The sequence below is a fragment of the Panthera onca genome, chromosome F2 (genome assembly GCF_046562875.1).
Source record: "Panthera onca isolate mPanOnc1 chromosome F2, mPanOnc1 haplotype 2, whole genome shotgun sequence".
NCBI classification, from domain to species: domain Eukaryota; kingdom Metazoa; phylum Chordata; class Mammalia; order Carnivora; family Felidae; genus Panthera; species Panthera onca.
In genome coordinates, this window is record NC_138356.1 from 82,306,194 (window position 1) to 82,325,841 (window position 19,648).

Consider the following 19,648-nt stretch of genomic DNA (forward strand, 5'->3'; position numbering starts at 1 on the left):
CTGAGTCCAGGAATGAACTCAGAGCTTTTGTTTGCAAATCCCCTATCTGGCAAGAGTCTAGTGTCCAAAACATGTAACTATTACGTCTCCACAATGACAAATAAGCCGATGAAAAATGGGCAAAGAATCTGAACAGACATTTCTCCAAAGAAGAGGTACAAATGGCCAACAAGCTCATGAAAAGATCAACGTCTTTAGCCGTCAGGGAAAGGCAATCGATCGCACACCGAAAGACACCCTTCACCCCCCACAGCCCTTCACATGCACCCTCACACTTGACCCTGCTCCGCAGATGAAAGAAACAAGGCTCAGGATACTTACGTCATGTCCCCCAAACAGCTGCTGAAGGCGAGAGCCCATACCAAGACAGACGGAGACTGCTGGGACCCCAAAGGCCACGGCTGCACTAGGGCCCCCCGCTCACCTTCACGGGGTGTGAGTTGGTGCGCCCAGCACAAACGTGACAGCCATATGTGGATTCTAAATGGTCTAGAAGCCAAAAGAATGTGAATGGGATTTTTAAAACATGCTTAATTTTAAACAATATACCCAAAATAATGTCATCTCAATGTGTCATCAACATAAAAAACTGATGCATGAGTTCATACTTTGTGTCCTAGTGAGTCTTCGAAGTCAGCATGCGTTTTACGCCCACAACGCAGCTCTGTGGGGACCGGCCACATCTCGGGTTCAAAGCCACACGTGGCTGCTGGCAGCCGCCGTCTGACCCTCTGCTTAGAGGCCATGTGACCTTCAGCAAGTCCCTTCTTCTTGTATTGTGAATTGTGTACTGTGTTATCGTGTGCACTGTGCTTTCCTCACTGAAAGATCGTAACAGGACAGAGCTCATCAAGGACTGGCCAGAAGCAATGCAGCCACGGAACAGGTGCATCAGTGGTGTTTCGCTGGTACCTACACTCCATTTCCCCCCCAAAACATACCTTTTTATTCCTGTATAAAAAGCACAGCCTCTCCTCTTTGTGTCTCCCTCACCCAACCCCCCAGGGGCACTATACATGGTGTGCAGAGCAGGGGTGACGAGGCTTCTGCTCCGCACCCTGCCCACGGGCTGAGCTCTGCCCCAGGTCATTTCAGGTACCCGCTGGGCACACCATAGGCTGCCAGGCCGGGCCAGGGGGTCCCAGCTCACACATACTGCGTGGCAGAGTTGCGTTTAGGGTAGGAGCGGGGTACCCGGTGCCCATCTTTGCTGTCACTCCCGGAACAGGAGCAAGTGAGCAGCGCACCTCCCAGAATGACCAGGGCAGACCCCACCCAGCCAATGAAGACAGCAGGACGAAGCTTGTACCTAACATTCATGGGGGGCACCGGTTTATAAAAGTCTGTGACAGGGGTGCCCAGGTGACTCAGTTAATCATCTGACTCTTTTTTAAAAAAGGGTTTTCTAGGGGCGCCTGGGTGGCGCAGTCGGTTAAGCGTCCGACTTCAGCCAGGTCGCGATCTCGCGGTCCGTGAGTTCGAGCCCCGCGTCAGGCTCTGGGCTGATGGCTCGGAGCCTGGAGCCTGTTTCCGATTCTGTGTCTCCCTCTCTCTCTGCCCCTCCCCCGTTCATGCTCTGTCTCTCTCTGTCCCAAAAATAAATAAAAAACGTTGGGAAAAAATTAAAAAAAAAAAAAAAAAAAAAAGGGTTTTCTTGGTGTTTACTTATTTTTGAGAGAGAGAGAGAGAGAGAGTGTGAGTGGGGGGAGGGGCAGAGAGAGAGGAAGACACAGAATCCGAAGCAGGCTCCAGGCTCTGAGCTGTCAGCACAGGGCCCGACGAGGGACTCGAATGCGAGATCATGACCTGGGCCGAAGTCAGACGCTTAGTCGACTGAGCCACCCCGGTGCCCCTAAGCACCTGACTCTTGATTTCAGCTCAGGTCATGATCTCATGGTCCTGAGATCGAGCCTGTGTTAGCCTGGGGACCCGCTTAAGCTTCTCTCTCTTCCTCTCCCTCTGCCCCTCCCCTGCCCTCTCTCTCAAAAAAAAAAAAAAGTCTGTGACAATCTGGTGGCCACGCCAGAACAAGCTGTCCTGTTGGAGGCAGCAGGGCCTTTCACGATGAAAATAATGCCTCTCGTCAGGGCTACCCGGGCCTTCTTCACTTGGTCCTCTCCGCTGCAGCTTGCACACCTCGTGCCCATCGTGTCGAGCGTGGCCAGGAAGCCCAGCCCCCGGGACGCCGCCACCAGGTGGCCTGTGTGGCCGATCTTGCAGCTCAACACGCCGGTGCCCTGCGTGACGCAGTCCATCCACAGCCCCTTGTACCTCGCCTGGCCGGTGATGCTGTTGTCGCCCTCCTGCGAGCTCACGTGCCACTGCGGGATGGCGGTGCGCGCCACCAGGCCGACCCAGCCCAGCAGAGCCATAAAACCTTCATTTCAAGAGCGGCGCCTCCACTAGAACATTCTGTAGTTATCCCTCACGCCTCCCCACAGCCCTACCGCCGGCAGGTAGGGTTCCCTCCACTGGACGTTAACAGTGCTCCGCACCCACGCCACGGCCTGAGGTGGGCGTGGGCTCTGCCTCTCCTCCGCCCCGCCCCGCCCCCTCCCAGTGCTCCTCCCTCGCCCCGCCCCGCCCCTCCCAGCGCTCCTCCCTCGCCACGCCCCGCCCCCTCCCAGCGCTCCTCCCTCGCCCCGCCCCACCCCGCCCCCTCCCAGCGCTCCTCCCTCGCCCCGCCCCACCCCTCCCAGCGCTCCTCCCTCGCCCCGCCCCACCCCGCCCCCTCCCAGCGCTCCTCCCTCGCCGCGCCCCGCCCCCTCCCAGCGCTCCTCCCTCGCCCCGCCCCTCCCAGCGCTCCTCCCTCGCCCCGCCCCACCCCGCCCCCCAGCGCTCCTCCCTCGCCCCACCCCCTCCCAGCGCTCCTCCCTCACCACGCCCCCACCTCCCCTCGGCCCCACCCCATCCCGCCCCCTCCCCGCCCCCACCTCCCCTCCACCCCGCCCCCACCCCAGCGCTCCTCCCTCGCCCCGCCCCGCCTCCCCCCACCACCCGTCCTGTACCCCTCCCCCGCCCTCCTCCCACCTCGTCTCACTCCTCCCCGCGATCCCTACCGCTCTTCCGGCAGCTCCTCACTCCCAAAGCAGCAACCCCCCCCCCCCCCCCCCCCCCCCGCACCGCGCCTCCTCCGCGCTGCCCTCCGCCCTGTCAGGTCGAGGCCCTGCTCCAGGGCTCCTCCTCAATACCTTGCGGCCCTTTCCTTCCCGATGCTTGGCCTTTGATTTCTCATTTGCTTTTCATTTTCACCCCATCCCTGCCTTGCGTCTACCTGCCGTGGTGCTCTCTCCGTGGGTGCTGTGCGGCACTGCCTGCAGGGCTCCGTCCTCGGGGACCACCTCACGTCCACTGAGGGCCTCCTGCACCCCGGCCCCAGAACACAGGGAACACACCGGCGGGCCACCTGCTGGAGCTCACAGGGAGCGACAGGGGTCCAGAGAGCACACGCCACCCCGCGGCGCCCGCCGCACCCGACGGGACACAGCGCCCCCGTCAGCGCGCCTCACGAGCCGAGGCTGTGTGTTTCTGCGGCCTCGGAAAATGGCTTGTGTCTGAGCCCTCGTGGCCGTTGCCAGGAGTGGCCCGACCAACCTCCGGCTTCATCCGCACGGCACCCCCAGGCTCCGCCACCCCAGGCCCCAACACCGTTCCTTACCCCCATCCGGGCTCCACCCATTTACTTCACGAAGACGTCTCTACTAGGCACTAGGTCCATCCCCTGCCTTCTCGTATTCGCAGGAATCACCATCACGCCCCGTGTGACGGCTTTTAAAGTTGGCCACGAGAATCACGCTTCAGGATGCTTATGCTGCTTTTTTTCCCGGATGGCTTTTTATCTTCACTGGCTTGGTGGTCTGTGTCCACCGAAAACACAAATTGAGGGTGCCCGGGGGGCTCAGTTGAGCGTCTGACTCTTGATCTCAGCTCAGGTCATGATGCCCCAGGGTCATGGGATCAAGCCTCCCATCAGCCTGTTTGGGATTCTTTTTTTCTCCCTCTGCCCCTCCCCCCCACTCGTGCTCTCTCTCTCTCAAAATAAAAAGTAAAAACAAAACACAAACTGATACATAAATATATGGATCTGCTGCTCACTCAGCAAGCTGCCGTTTCAAAAACAGAGGGAAAGATTCAAAATCTTGTAGAAGTCTCCAATCTTCTCAATGGACTTTGTTCTCTTTTTACTAATGTTTGGTAAAGAGCAAATCTATGAGCACAGCCCCAGTCGAAGCACAAAGAGGGAAGCCACAAAAGCGGCTCTGTCCCGACCTCCTGGGGCTTCGGGAGGCGTGACAGCAAAGTGATCCATCAACACTATGCCTGCCAGGAAAGCATCGGCTTACAAAACGCTCCTTCAAAAGTAACTTTTAAAGAAATAATCAGAGTGAGAAAATATATACAGAAACAGACCCCAGACCAGACAGAGAGAGGACCAGGTGCAATGGCCTGCACAGGTGACAGGGCACCACCTCACTGCCACCCAAACACGCACGCCAGTGGGGCTGCGTCGGGGGAGACCCGGCACCGGGTCACCCGCCAAACACGAGCCAGGCATACACAGCCACACCTCCGCTCCCTGAACTACACATCCGGTGGGATGGCGGGAATGAAAAAGACAGAAAATGACAAGTGCTGTCAAGGGTGTAGAGAAAACGGTTCCTTGCACACCGCTGGTAGGAACGAAAACTGGTGGAAGCACTTTAGGAAACAGCCGGGCAGCTCCTCCGTGAGGCCAATGCAGAATCGGCACGAGACCCACAGCTCCACCTCACGGGGTCCAGACAAACACCTGCACGTGAATGTTCACGGCGGTAGCGTCCACGAGAGCCCAGGGGACGAACGATCCAGACACTCCTCAACGGATGAAGGGGAAAGTGAAAAGTGGTATATTCTCAGCCACGAAAAGGAACAAAGTACTGATCTACGCTGCACCGTGGGTGAATCGCGAACACAGGGCAAGCGAACGAACGTGGACACGAAAGGACAAGTATCGTGCAATCCACTCTGTAAGATATCCAGAACAGGCAAACTCACAGAAACAGAAAGCTGGTAAGTGGTTGTCAGGAGCTGGTGGCGGGGGAGAGGAGTGTGGGGTTCCTGTTCCGGGTAACACGGGGTTCTGGAACCAGGCGGAGGCGGTCGTGACACCAGACTGCAGACGTGCTTCCTGCCGCGGAACTGGATGCTTTCAGATGGTTCAAAAGATGAATTTTCTGTTACGTAAATTTTATCACAATTAAAAGAAGCACAAAATGAAGGTTTCCAGAACTTTCTGCCATTTTCCGTGAGAGAACAAGAAGAGTCGGGACAGAACATGAGGCACAGAGAGAAATCCCACGTCCACGCGCAGCAAGCGGCCGAACACCGTGGCCCGTGAGCTACATGTGGGCCACACGCATTTCTGTCTGGCCAGCCAGGCATCTTTGTGCAATTTCAGCAACGTTTAGCATTTGGATCATTTCAGCGTAACAACCCCAGTTCCTGCAACCTGGACAAGTCAGCAGCCTGGCCGTGCGGGCCACCACACCCGCATGTCCTCTGAGAGGTGGACAGGCCGCTCACAGCGTGGACACGGTTGAAGCAGCAAATGGCAGACCGTGACGGGAACGGCCCGTCTCCTCCCCAGGACAGATTACAGAAAACGAGGAGAAGCAACTGGACACTGCCCAGGGAGAACATCACGTTAAACGGCTCCTGAACCCCAAGGCCAGGCGCTGCATTCAAAACCGGAAATGTATTGGGGCGCCCGGGGGGCTCAGTCGACTAAGCGTCCGACTTTGGCTCAGGTCATGATCTCACGGTTCGTGGGTTCAAGCCCCGCTCTGTGCCGACAGCTCGGAGCCTGGAGCCTGTTTCGGACTCTGTGTCTCCCTCTCTCTCTGCCCCTCCCCCACTCGCACTGTCTCCTTCTGTCTCAAAAATAAACAAACATTTAAAAATGATTTTTAAGGGGCACCTGGGTGGCTCAGTCGGTTGAGCGTCCGACTTCAGCTCGGGTCACGATCTCGCGGTTCTGTGAGTTCGAGCCCCGCGTCCGGCTCTGGGCTGACGGCTCAGAGCCTGGAGCCTGCTTCTGGTTCTGTGTCTCCCTCTCTCTCTGCCCCTCCCCCGTTCATGCTCTGTCTCTCTCTGTCTCAAAAATGAATAAACATTAAAAAAAAATTTTTTTAATGATTTTTAAAAAATGGAAATGTATTTAGAACAACACAAGTCAAACTACCTGATTCTAAAACTTCATTCCAGGGGTGCCCGGGGGGCTCAGTCAGTTAAGTGTCAGAGTTCAGCTCAGGTCATGATCTCATGGTTGGTGGGTTCCAGCCCTGCATTGGGTTCTGGGCTAACAGCTCAGAGCCTGGAGCCTGCTTCGGATTCTGTGTCTCCCTCTCTCTGCCCCTCCCCCACTCATGCCCGTCTCTCTCTCTCTCTCTCTCTCTCTCTCTCCCTCTCAAAAATAAATAACGTTAAAAAAAAATAAAAGATATAAAACATCATTCCCTTCCCCATGAAGCGATACACAAATCCCATCACGGAGCCCTGTATTCATTACAGCACCACGCTTTTCAAAAGCAAAACCTACCTCAGTCTTTTCCATCAGGTTTTTTTCTTTGTTCCACTGGACAAAGGGAGCTATTTACACCATCATCCGACACAGGAAAGAGGGAGAAAACAAACAGGAGAGGTAAAGGAAAGCCAGCGACAACAACACCTAGTGCCTTTTAAACCATTTTTGGTTTTAGTCTTGAAAAAGATGTGGTTACATTGTTGCCAAGTTCACGATTAAACTGTGACAACATCATTTATAGTGCCTTTTAAACCATTTTTGGTTTTAGTCTTGAAAAAGATGTGGTTACATTGTTGCCAAGTTCACCATTAAACTGTGACAACGTCATTTATTTAAAACAAAAACCCTACAAAGGGCCAAGGGCAGCCAAGAGAGGGCTGGACCTCAGGCCTCTGTCTCAGCTGTCACGTGAATGTGCAAGACACTGACACCCAGTCCCGCAGCAGCGCTCGGTACCAACTGTCCTGTATCCTGCTGGATTCTGACTTCTACTGAGTCAAAGCAAGGCCTCAGTAAACTCAGGGAGTGCAGGTCTCAACTCCATTGCCAAGGCCACACTGAGGACCCCTTTGACTGCACCCACCTCATTCCCCTCACAACCCCTATAGCCCCCCTCCACAGAGGAAAGGGACTGAGAACAAACCCCACCTGATAATACCATTTTCTTGGCCTGGATTTTCTTTCCAAATGGAGAGCGTACTTTCTTTTTTTTTATTTAAAAAAAATTTATTTTTAATGTTTATTTTTGAGAGAGCGAGACAGAGAGTGAAAGAGAGAGAGAGAGAAGGAGAGCACTAGTGGGGGAGGGGCAGAGAGAGGGAGACACAGAATCTGAAGCAGGTTCCAGGCTCTGAGCTGTCAGCACAGAGCCCGATGAGGGGCTTAAACTCACAAACCGTGAGATCATGACCCGAGCCGAAGTCGGATGCTCAACCGACTGAGCCACCCAGGCGCCCCTAGAATGTACTTTTTTCCAAGCACTGCTACAAGCCACAGATAACATTCATTTACTGGGAACATTTCCGGATCATGATAAATAGTTAGAACTTCTGTTAAAACACTAAGCGGACCATCACCAATGTGGCCCCTGGGAAGACCAAATATGGCGCCTGGGACGTGAGATCAGGTCCAGGTGGCCCTGACACCCCCAGCCCGTGGCTGCCGGTCCTCAGAACTCACCAAAAGGGTTCGCACTGGCAAATAACCACACCCACCCCTCCTAGGACTGATTCCAATCCCAACCCACAACACAGAAAAGCAGCGCACCTTCTGAAACTTGAAATAAATGAACTTTAAGCGAACACAAAATACCTAGTTTTAGATTTATCAAAATGACATGCAAACTACGAAAGGCCCAGGGGTTACCCAAATAAAAAAAATGTAACATACTGAAGACTGTGCCTTGAAAAATGAAATAGTAACAGCAAATAAAAGACTCAAATCTGGTGTTCCCCCCATCTTCCCTGATTTGGGGGGTTTGGCTCCTTTTCTTTCTACTTCTTTGAGTTTCTAGCTTCATCTGTTCAGTATTCTCTCCTGCCTTTAATCAAAGAAATCTTTCAACGTGACTCCCAAAGGGAGAAATGCAAAGCCAACCTTGAAACAATGTCTTTGATGGGAAGAAACCGAAACCGCACGGAGAAGTGATAAGATCACCTCCTCCGTCCCCTTCTCCAGTCTGACACCAAAGCCCTTGCTCCAGGCCGCCCGTGCGTGTCTGTGCGCACACGCTGCCCCGGTCCCATTCTCGACACTGCGGGGAGGGCTCGATCAGACTAAACTATTACCAGAGCCAAGCCAGCTTGTGAACAAAAATCACAATCCGCCCAGCAAAGGCCACCTTTTCTTCCCCAAACTATTCTGTTATCTCATGAGGGCAACTTTATCTTTCACCCAGACAGCTTGGAATCGTGACCATCTCCCATGGCCCCGCCTTCATCTGTAACTGTAAGAAAACACACAAGGCTGGGCTGCATCGTGTAAGGCCCCAGGGCAAGCAACAGGTCAGCTCTGAGGGCCAGCAGGGACACACGTGGCACTGACGTCCGATGACCTGTCATGCCCGGAGCCCATGGTGTGTACAGCTGAGTCTACACCTAAAACACAGCAACAGCAACCTCACGTCGGCCCGCAGCCAAGAGAGGAGCAAAGACATGCCGCCCACAAGGTCTGTATTGGACCTGACAGTCCACGGATGGCATTTGATCTTGACCCCCATTACTATATTAATCTCTCTAGGAACAGTTTCAGTTAACAGGTCCTGAGCATTTTCCTGGGGCGTTATATGTCTTCATGCTCATGTTTTGCTTAAAAATTTTTAACGTTTATTTTTGGGAGAGAGAGAGAGAGAGAGTGCGCGAGCAAGAGCGAGCGAGTGGGGGAGGGGCAGAGAGAGAGGGAGACACAGAATCCCAAGTAGACTCCAGGCTCTGAGCTGTCAGCACAGAGCCCGATGGGGCTCAAACCCACGAAAACAAGTTGATGACCTGAGCCGAAGTTGGACGCTTAACTGACTCAGCCGCCCAAGGGCCCCTCATGCTTGTAGTTTTAAATATTACAACCAAGTCTTGGGGAGCCTGGGTGGCTCAGTCGGTTAAACGTCTGACTTCAGCTCAGGTCATGATCTCACAGTCTGTGAGTTCAAGCCTCGCGCTGGGCTCTGTGCTGACAGCTCAGAGCCCGGAGTCTGCTTCAGATTCTGTCTCCCTCTCTCTCTCTCTGCCCCTCCCCCGCTCATGCTCTGTCTCTCTCACTCTCAAAAATGAATAAATGTTTAAAAAAAAAATTTTTTTTTAAAGAACTATTACAACCAAGTCCTGGGAATGCAGGCATACACTCCACTGCGAAGAGCCCGTTTGCCAACTCTAGCGGAGAACCTACCGATTTACATGCATCAGACTGAAAGAAAAGGGAAAAAAACCCTGTAAACTCAAGGTGTTACAAGATTCCGGGGTGTTACCAGCAAAGTGACGAAGAGGAGGGCAGGTCTGAAGGCAGGCGGTGAGGATCCCCCTAAGGTAGGCCGGGAGCTGGGCAGGAAGCCTTTAGCGTAGAGGAACGGGGTGGGGGGGAGGGGTGAGCGCATCCACAGCATCTCCCCAAGAGGGAGGACAGCCCTTGGGGACGAGCGGGATGTCCCCCCGCCACCCCGCGAGGGCTGGCCCAGGCGCTTTCCCTGCGCGGCGGGCGTGGCGCGGGGCAAGGGCCGGGCCGGAGCAGGAGGCCGGGCGGGCAGGGCAGCTCGCAGAACAGAAGGAGCACGTGCGAGAGGGGAGCACGGTCACGGAGGGCACGGCCAGGGTCACCGAGAGGAACGAGGTCAGCAACAGGAACAGCTCGCTGAGGCCATGGCCGGGCCTCCTCTGGGCCCCTTTGCGCCCACGGACCGGGCCCTACCGCCCCTGCGGCTCTTCCGGGTTCCCCGGACCCCTCAAAACGACCAGACACACTCCCCGGGCAGCCCAGCCACGACGTTCAGCTCCGCGCGTGCGCAGCTGCCTTCCCCCGCCCCCTACTCCCGCCACGTGCCACGCCTCGCGCTGCCGCTGGGGGGGCCTCTGGGAAGGCGGACGGGCGCATGCGCGCTTTGGTGGGCGGCACGGAAGGGGCCTGCGGTGGAGCCTCACGCCTTCCACCCCGGGCGCGCTCGGCTCCAGACGCTCAAGGAGCGCAGACGACGCGGGGCTTTGGCCGATTGAACGCCAAATGGGAAAGTGTTGGAGAGAAGCTCACAGAGGCGCTGTCGGTGGCCAGGGCCCACGTGGTGCGGTGGCGCGTGACGGGAGCGAGGTGTGCTGGGCGCCGGGCCGCCAGCTGGGGCGGGGAGGCAGATGAGCGTGTTCTGTGGGGTTTGGGAGGAGGGGAGCACCCCAAACACACAGCGGGGTCGACTGAGTGTGGGGAGGCCGCCCGGAGAGGCGACGGCAGACGCCTGGCGGGCGGGGAGCTGTGTGCACAGGGCACAGCCAGGGCCGGAGGATGCTGGGGTGATTCTTGTGGGTGCGCCCACGCGCCGGGCGTGCAAGCGGAGGCCGGGTTCCCTCAGGAGCACGGCCTTTGTGCAAATGCTTGGTTTGGGAGGTGGGCCCGGGAAGCACGGGCAAGGGAGCAGCCCCGGAGGCGGCGAGGCCAGGCCCCGGGGTATTGACGAGCTGGTCGGTGCAGGGGGCTTGGGGAGGACGGAGACGACGCCCCCAGCGTTAGCTGGCCCCCACTCACCCTCCGCTGGGGCACGGACTCGTGGGCCCAGAGGGGCCCTAGCGAAGGCGCTCACACGTGACCGTGGAAGGAATGCGCGCAGGGGAACAGCCGGTGCTAAGGATGCGCGGACTGAGCGGGTGCACCTGTACGTGCCTGCAGGGAAGGGCTGCGCGGGGTAGCGTGTGTGTCTGTGTGTTTCTGTGTGTGTGTGTGTGTGTGTGTGTGTGTCTGTGTCTGTGTCTGTGTAGGAGTATGGGTGCACCAGCGGGTCCGGGAGCATATAACAGTATCCTAACGTTAGCATTTGAGAGGTCACTGGGCCTTAGTGGGCAGACGGCGCACCGGGCAGGGAGGCCTGCAGGAAGCTGAGGTCCCGTGGGAGACCGAAGCGAGGTGGCCAGCCCAGGATGGAGGGAGGTGGAAACTAGGAGCGGAGGGCGCTGCGCAGGGTTCCGGTCGCGCGGCTGGCAGACTAGGGCTGTCTTCTGACCCTGAGACCCCCGTCACGGGACACCACCTGAAAAAATACAGAGGAGGCTGGGACAGGTTTCTTTTGCGTTACAGTTTGATTGTTTTATAGGTGCTAGTGCCTTTGTTTGAGATGATTAAAGATGCCGTTTTCCTGCCTTCTGAACAAATGGACGTTAAGTAAATAGCTGTTTTCCTGCTTTGGTGAGTAATGGCCAGACAGAAGCCTTCTGTCGTGTAGCTGGCCTCACGCTGCCAGCCGAGTATGTGCCCCCAAAGCTTTGCATAAAGACGGCATCTAATCTACAATTGTGCCTGGATTTGCTCGGGCCCCACGGAGGCTGAACTCATTCTATTCAGAGCGCCACAGGAACAATAACCAAAAAAGGATACCATGAAGGCAACATCTATCATACGCTTCTTAAAAAACCCCATTGTCAGCATCAGTGACAATGGCATTACCGCTCAGTCACTAAGATTAAAAATTAGTCATACGTGGAAAATAGAAACAGGTTTTCAGGGAGAAGGAAGCTTTGGTTCCACTGAATAATGCCCCCTTTTTTGCTTGGTAAATAAATGATGCATATTTTCTGATGATATATATTTTTGAGGGTAGCTATGTCTAGGTGGTCCCAGGTTTGGGGTAAACGCCTTGTTGTCAGTTGACTGGCTGGGCAGATGTCAAAAATATTTTATAAATTATTTCCCAAACTATCTGACGATGAGGTATTCAGCAATGACAGCAGAGTAAGCTCCATCTAGAATGTGAATCTTTCTGGCTTAGGTCACAAAGTGAATCACAGTTTTTGGAATTAAGGGTTTTTTCCCTACATATCACGAGTTATCAGTATGGCACAGTCATTATCCAGGGCAACATTTGGCCGGCCCGTGCCCTCTCACCCCTGCAAACCACCCACCCACAGAGCCCTACCCCCCTGCTACTCCTCTGCCTCCCCCCGCCCTGCCCAAGCCCACGGTCAGTGGGGGACCTTGCTCCCTCTACCAGCAACACACAGAAACAGTCCATGGGGAGCTCCTGTACCCTCCCAACCCCGCACGTGCCAGGCCTGTGTCCCCCTTTCCTCTGCCTTCTGTGCTATGGTTAGACTGTCGGTACTTGTGTGAAAGGCCGGCCGGCCATATGGCCCACCCCGACCCTATGACCCGGTGTCACGCCAGTCCTGTGCTCCCGCTACAGTAGAACTCCCGGACATGTGTTCATTCCCTGTGTCCACTTCCTCTCCTTCAGCTCGCTTTTGATCTCGCTCAGAGCAGCCTTTTGTCCACACCCCTCTTAGAGGTCTCCTGGCAAGGTCTCCACTGGCCTCATCCCTCAACCCGCATGAGACGAGGCATCAGTCGCTGGCTGTCTTTGGGCTCAGTCCCGGCAGCCCCTCTTGCTGACCCTGTGGTGAACCAGCCGGCCCTCTGCCCAGGACTGTTCTCTGGTGACTGCACAGCACAGATGCCCACACGGGGCTTGCCCGCAGCCTCACCCCCAGGCTCCAGCTCAGCAGCCTGCCCCTCACCTGTCCTCTGCCCCTCCAGAGCTCCTCCCGGCCCAAGGCGGCTCTTCAGCAGTAGGATCCCCTGCAGAGGGTTATGGCGAGGGCTCAGTGGCAGGAGACCTACAGGTGCTTCCCGCTGCCGGCCTGTGGTCAGACCAGAAAATGCCAACTACCTACAGCAATGCTCGGGGCCAGCCCCGGGGGTCCTCGCTTGCGCTGTTCTGAGGACGAGAGTTCCCCACAGTGGTCAGAACAATGCCCGTGGAGCCAGGCCGCTCTGCCAAGTTTACGAGAACAATAATTTGTCGCCCCGCTTTCCTTGGGCCTCATCCCCCAAAAGTGCCCGTTCCTCAGAGGCCAGCAGGCAAGCCACCTCCCTTGCCCAGAACATGATTCCTCCCTCCCTCCCCGTGTGCACTCCCAGCACCTTTATGTCCAGAAGGGAAAGGGCAGGGACGTGGCCTGTGAAGATTCTAGAGTGTGGTGGGCATTCAGTGCCCACAGAGCCCCCTCTCACCAAGGCACCCCGAAGAAGGGGACTTTGAGTTCTCTCGGTTCCCAAAGGGCTTTTTATACTGTGCCCACTGCAAGCCGGTCCTCAGTGGCTCTTCCCGCTCCCCTCCAACCGCCTCTCAACTTGCCTTCAAATAAGAATAAATACGTGTGTCTGTTCTCTGGGGCCTTTGACAGCCCTGAGCTGGCCCCGCGACTCGGGCGGGATTGATGGCACCGTCTCACCGGGAAGCCAGGTGCGTCTTTTACTAAGGGTGGTTTCCAAATGATGAATGGCTCTCTCACAAACACAAAATTGTTGATAGTATTTACAAACAATTCATTTTTCACGTTCTGTTGATTCTTCGCCAGCCTCCCTCGGCGACCCCCCCACCGCTGATGCATCGGTGGCTATTACTGCCATTGATTAAGGCTTCCTGTGGTCCCACGCAGCCTGTTACTTCATTTGTCACAGACAAGCGGCGCGCGCACGGCAGTATATCATGTTCTTTTCGTGCTTTACTGTTATTTGTTTTTCAATTTATGTCGTGTGCTCTCCGAGTAAGGTGCGCACCCACACTCCAGAGTCTCGGCCACGACTGCGAACACATACACGCGTAATTAAACTCTCCGGCTCTGCCCAATCCTGTGCCTCCAAAGCCTGACTCCTCCGCCTCCCATTCTGGAAAAACGCAAAGGTAAACAAACAGCAGCAGCACTGCCACCTAATTGAGACTTGGGGACAGGAAAGAAAGTCACTTAAGTGCCACCACTTGTTTGTCATTCAAGATCGAACCGAAGAAACCCAAACCCAAAATTTTCAGCACCTGCCAGGGGAGAGACAGTCATCGAAGCAGCCCAGTCCAGGCCAGGTGAGGGTTTTCTAGAACAGCTAGCTGATCTCACCGTATTTCTCCACTACATCCCGATCGCATTTGTAGTTCACTTACGGCATCTCCCATGGCCAGGCCCTCCCAGGAGACGGGCTGGTGTGTGCAGAAGGTGCCAGACCCTGCGAGGGTCCAGCCTTCAACTTCCTGCTGCAGGGCCGTTGGGTTTCCGGACAGCCCGGTCCTCATTTGGCACTTGCAGAAGCTCGCGAAGGAGCCTGAGTCTCCTCCCGGCCTGCGAGTCCGAACGTTCATGTTCACATCATGAGTCCACTGGGCTCGTATCTGCCAAGTATCTGTACCCGGGTGTGAGGCAGACTCCCTCAGCACTTCCTGCCCCCGTCCGCGGAAAACCCCCATGGTGGCCCGCGTCCCCCTCTGCTAATGACCAACGCCATTTGCCTGCCTTTTCACACCAAAAGTTTCCACTTCCTCACTTTCCATTCTTTCATTTACCTTCTAGTCTTTTTTTTTTAATTTTGTATTTATTTTTGAGAGAGAGAGAGAGAGAGAGACGGAGTGCGAGCGGGGGAGGGGCAGAGAGAGAGGGAGGCACAGAATCCGAAGCAGGCTCCAGGCTCCCAGCTGTCCGTGCAGAGCCTGACGCCGGGCTCGAACCCATGAGCCATGAGATCATGACCTTAGCTAAAGTCAAGACGCCTAACCCACTGAGCCACCCAGGCGCCCCACCTTTTTTTTTTTTTTTTTTTTTAACTTCAAAGCACAGTAGTACATTCTTGCTCAGAGAAGTCCAATAATACAGACGTGTGTAAGGAGAAGACCCGTCATCTCCCTGAGCCCAGGGGCCTGAGGAAGCCAGACTCAGCTGCTGATTCTGCCGGCTCCCCAAAGAGGTGTATTTGAAGCGTTCTTCCTTGTCTTTCTTTTTAAAATGCTAATGTGGGGTTTTCCCCCACAGACGTGTTACTCTGCGGTTTGTTTTGGTGAGTCATCGGCCAATCATGGGGTCCTGGAACCCACGGCCTGTGGGCTCTGGGGCGCCCCACCTTCCACCTCGGCGCCCCCACTCTGTCCCATAGCTTCGGGCTAGTGGCTGTGTTCAGTCTCCTCTTTTTGAAATACCCAGGGTGGCGTCTGCTCGCCTGGTTGGACACGGACGGACACATAACCTTTCCTCACTTTGCCTGCGGTTACCTTTGACTCTTTCGGAATCAGTTTTTAGGAACTGTTTTACTTGGGGCTCTCACTTCCATTTATCACACGTGGATCGGTTTTTTTTTTAAATCTCTTCTTTGTCTTTTGACTTTTTCCTGATGTCTTTTGTTGTATAGAAATATTAAGTCTTAAATTGTCCCATCTTCGAATCTTTTCCTCTATGGTATCTGGATTTTCTGTTTTGATGTAAAATGTTCCTTCAACCCTGAGATTATTAAAATTATCCCCCTTTTCTTCTAACATTGTTGGTACTTTACTTGTTCACACTGAATCTTTAAGCCACCTTTAGGGAGAGGGACATTTTTACAGTAGTGCGTATTTTCATCAAGGTGCACAGTATGTCCAACCACTATTGAAGTCTGGTTGTAAGTTGCTGAGTAAAAATTGTATACATCTTGTAGATCATGTAATTTTCTTACTAAATTTGTTTCTAGACATCATATAGTCTTGTCACATTTGTGACTGAAAATATTCCTGATTTCTATTTCTAGCTGTGTGTGTTTGTATGTGTGTATGTGTTTTAAGCAATTGGTCCTTATATAGTGTCTTAATCTGCTCAGGCTGCTATAACAAAATACCACAACCTGGGTGATTTAAACAATAGAAGTTTATTTTCTCGCCGTTCTGGAGAAGGCTGGAAGTCTGAGATCAAGGTGCTGGCTGATTCAGTTCTTGGTGAGGGCTCTCTCCCTGGTTTGCACACAACTGCCTTCTCACCGTGTGCCTGCCTTCTGGAGAAAGCGGGCAAACTCTGGTGTCTCTTCTTAATGTTTATTTTTGAGAGAGACAGAGACAGAATGCGAGTGGGTTGGGGCAAAGAGAGGGAGGCACAGAATCCGAAGCAGGCTCCAGGCTCTGATCTGTCAACACAGAGCCCGACGTGGGGCTCGAACTCACGAGCTGTGAGATCATGACCTGAGCCAAAGTCAGACACTCAACCGACAGAGCCATCCAGGCGCCCCTGGTGTCTCTTCTTATAAGGGCACTTATCCTGCTGTGGGACCCCACCCTCACAACCTCACCTGACCCTAATCACCTCCCCCAAACCCCTCTTCTAAACACTGTCACATTGGGGCTCAGGCCTCAACATATGAATGGGGGGGGGGGGGCACAATTCAGTCCATAACATACAGTTAGCTTAAAACTAGATATCTCACCGGGGCACCTGGGTGGCTCAGTCAGTCGAGCAATTGACCCTGATTTCAGCCCAGGTCATGATCTCGAGGTTCATGAGATCGAGTCCACTTGGGATTCTCTTTCTCTCTCTCTGCCCCTCCTGTGCTCACACTCGCTCTCTCAAAATAAATAAACTTAAATTTAAAAAACTAGCCACCTTACCAAATTCTTTAATCAGTTTTAATAGTTCTTTTAGTTGATTTTCTTGGTATTTCAAATTACACAACCATGTTCTCTGAATATAAAGATAATTGTGCCTCCTTTCTCTAAGATTTTGTTTTACTGCGTTATTTCCTTAACTGAGAACTCAAAAAGCCTCAGATGAATAGTGGTAGTAGCAGGCATTCAAATCTTGTTCCTGATTTAAATGTCGATGGTTTCAAGATTTCCATATGTAACGTACTCATTATCTGCATTTGATGCATTGCCTATCGAATTTAGGCGGTCCCTTTCATTCCCGTTTTACTTAGAATTTTTTGTAGAATAGTGGCTGAATTGTTCAGATGTTTAAGGGGCCACATGGAGATTACTGCACAGCTTTTCTTCTGCTCATCTGTTGGTGAGATCACCCCGGCTGGTGGGTTCCTAATGTGGGACCTACTTGGTCATGGAGCATTAAACATGAACACACTGCCAGACCTGATGTGCTGTTACTTATATTCAAGTTGTATATCTGTGTTGAGTTAGGACACCTTTGGCTTTAAATATCAGGAAGCCCAACTTGCGGCAACTGGGTTGAAAAGAAGATTGGTTATTTCAGCAAATCAGAAACCAGCGGAGTCTCAGGGCCCCAGTTCTCCGCCACCCTCAGTATGTCTGTGGACATACGGTCGCAAGATGGCCACACGGTTCTGGGCGTTGCACCCAGTAATGACAGCTTCCTCCTATGGGCCTCTCCAGGGAGTACCCTGAAGACTCCCCTCTTGACCAACCGGGCAAAACTGCATCCTAAGCCTATGGGCGCAGATCAATCGCTGGCTGAAGTCCTAGGGTGACCTCTGCAGATCACTATGTTCTACTGGCATTTGGGACAGCGAGTCTGTACTGGTGTGCACAGGCATTGCAGGACATTTAACGTCCCCAGCCTCTGACAGCGTCTCCCCCACCGCCATGGTTCCAGCACCCTTCGTCTATACACCCGTGGTCTACACCTTCTGGGGCTGAGACCGGCCATCTTTCCGTGGAGCGCGTGGCTTCACTAAGGAGGTGGTCACACGAGATTTGGCAACGACGACGACGGGTGGGGCACGTGGGTGGGGCCAGGCCATCAACAAAGTCTGCAGCTTACGTTTGTTGATGAAACCCATCCACGGTGTCTTGTGGTTTCTTTTCATCAGATTTGGCGTTTTAGCCTGGCTGAGTCAAGGACACCGGCATCCCTTGACAGGCGACACTGCAGGTGCTGTCTGCAGACTGGATAGACTGGATAGGCTGTCAGAGTCTGTGCCCCCTTTAGCAGTTTAGAGTCTGTGCTATTGGTCTCTTCTTGTCTGCTCCCGTTTCTTGGGTCAACTCTGGTCATGTAAGTCTTGATACATCCATTTCTCCAGACCTTCCAGTTGACGTTCACGATGTTTGCTAAGTTTGTAAAATCTTCCCTGAGGCTTGGTTAGTGTTCTTTTTCCTTTCTTCACGTGCTGTACTTGTGTTTTCCCTCCGAGGCAGCCACGCCTCATGGTCCCGAGTGACAGCCTGGTTGTGTGTGGAACAACAGTGTGTCAGCTGGAACTCCTGGCCTCCCCGTGGCCAGGTGTGGCCATGTGACCAAGTTCTGGGGGAACTGGGGGAATGTTTTGCTTTGCTCTTTGACACTTCCTCCTTCTCTTTCCTCCTTGGAACACAGAAATGAGCTCTGAGGAGGAATAACTGGTCTCTGTTGTGAGGCTGAAAGCAAACTGCAGGAACCTGGGAGTGGAGACCCTGTGGCCACACCCTGGGGCCTCCACCACCCTTTCTGAATGATGATCTGGGGAAAAATAAGAAACGTCTCACCCCGAAACACAGCTAAACGTCCACAGCTAAACAACTGTGTTCCGATCTCATAAAGTCAAAAGTGGATCCTGGTTGATACAGTCTCTCCTTGCTGCCGATCGGGCCTCTCAAGGATTTATCAACTTTGTTTTTTCCCAAACACTCAGCTTGTTTGTTATATGACTGAGGTCAACTTTTAGTCTTTAGTAATTTCCTGTTTGTACCATCTTTTGGTTTGGTTAATTTATTTCATGTATGTACGTATATGCACATACACATATACACACACACCTGTGTACAGGCAATAAACTCAATTAAGTTTGCAGAATTTCCTTTGGTTTATTCCATACATTTTATATACTGTTATTTACTTCGTAGGTACTTTGTAACGTGCAGCTTGTGCTTTAAATTTCCATTCAGACCTTGTTTGAAATGTCTCTTCACTTGCAAATGGTTGTTTTACTTTGGATGTTCTTGGCTGCCAATTCCTAAGCATGCACCCCCTAGAAAACAAGCTCTGGGGATGCTTTGCTATGGAAGGCTCAGTTCCACCAAGCGTATGGTTCTGCCAGAACCACTCAGCAGAACGGCAGCCTCCGGGGCGCCCTGCTGCCTCTCTCGCCGCAGCCCCTTGTGGCTCTTGGAGCTGGTGATTTGGTACTGAATCCCACAGTTCTGAACCACATGCTCCCGCGTCTGGAGCACTGTTTCCTGATTTAGGCGTCACTCAGGGACCTCGGAGGATGAAATGTCAGCATCTCCACCTGTCCTCTCCATTTGGCCTGTCTTCCTCCTCCTTCACCTCTCTCCTCCTGATAGAATCAAGTTATAATTGCCCCGGGGTCAAGATGCCAGGACATCTGATTACATTATGATGGCTATGAAAAAGAATGCACAGCTGAGTCAGGTAATATTCTAGGATTACTTTTTATATTCCTTCAAGTCACCCGCCTTATTTTGTTGCTGTTGTTGCATGAGATGGCCAGGGCAGGCCAAGAGGCCTGGTTACAGGGTTTAGCTCTGCGGACCGCAGGCTCCCGCGCGTGCTTGGGGGGGGGGGGGGGGTGGGGGGGGGGATGGAGCCCGGGCTCAGCAGCGGGGACCTGGACGGGAAGGCTGGAACTTCGGAGGGCCTCGAGGGACACTGGCGTGGTTCCTGCTTGTGCACGGCGTCCCTGCCCCTACAAAGGGGGTGTCGTTAGGTG

The 19,648-nt window shown here is 53.8% G+C and overlaps 1 protein-coding gene and 1 long non-coding RNA gene across 2 annotated transcripts; both read right to left on the bottom strand.

Moving 5' to 3' along the window:
- Positions 1-1,135: 1,135 nt before the first annotated feature.
- Positions 1,136-2,477, bottom strand: LOC132664696 (claudin-7-like). Its single transcript, XM_060611554.3, has 2 exons — positions 2,011-2,477; positions 1,136-1,354 (listed from the first exon to the last, which is right to left on the bottom strand). The coding sequence occupies exons 1-2, from the start codon at positions 2,370-2,372 to the stop codon at positions 1,147-1,149; spliced, it is 570 nt and encodes a 189-aa protein (XP_060467537.2). The 5' UTR covers positions 2,373-2,477; the 3' UTR covers positions 1,136-1,146.
- A 1,518-nt stretch (positions 2,478-3,995) lies between these two features.
- LOC144615060 (uncharacterized) lies at positions 3,996-10,012 on the bottom strand. The gene is made up of 3 exons (XR_014136487.1): positions 9,522-10,012; positions 6,578-6,627; positions 3,996-5,213 (listed from the first exon to the last, which is right to left on the bottom strand). It is a non-coding gene; the product is annotated as an uncharacterized LOC144615060 (long non-coding RNA).
- Between the last annotated feature and the right edge of the window lie 9,636 nt (positions 10,013-19,648).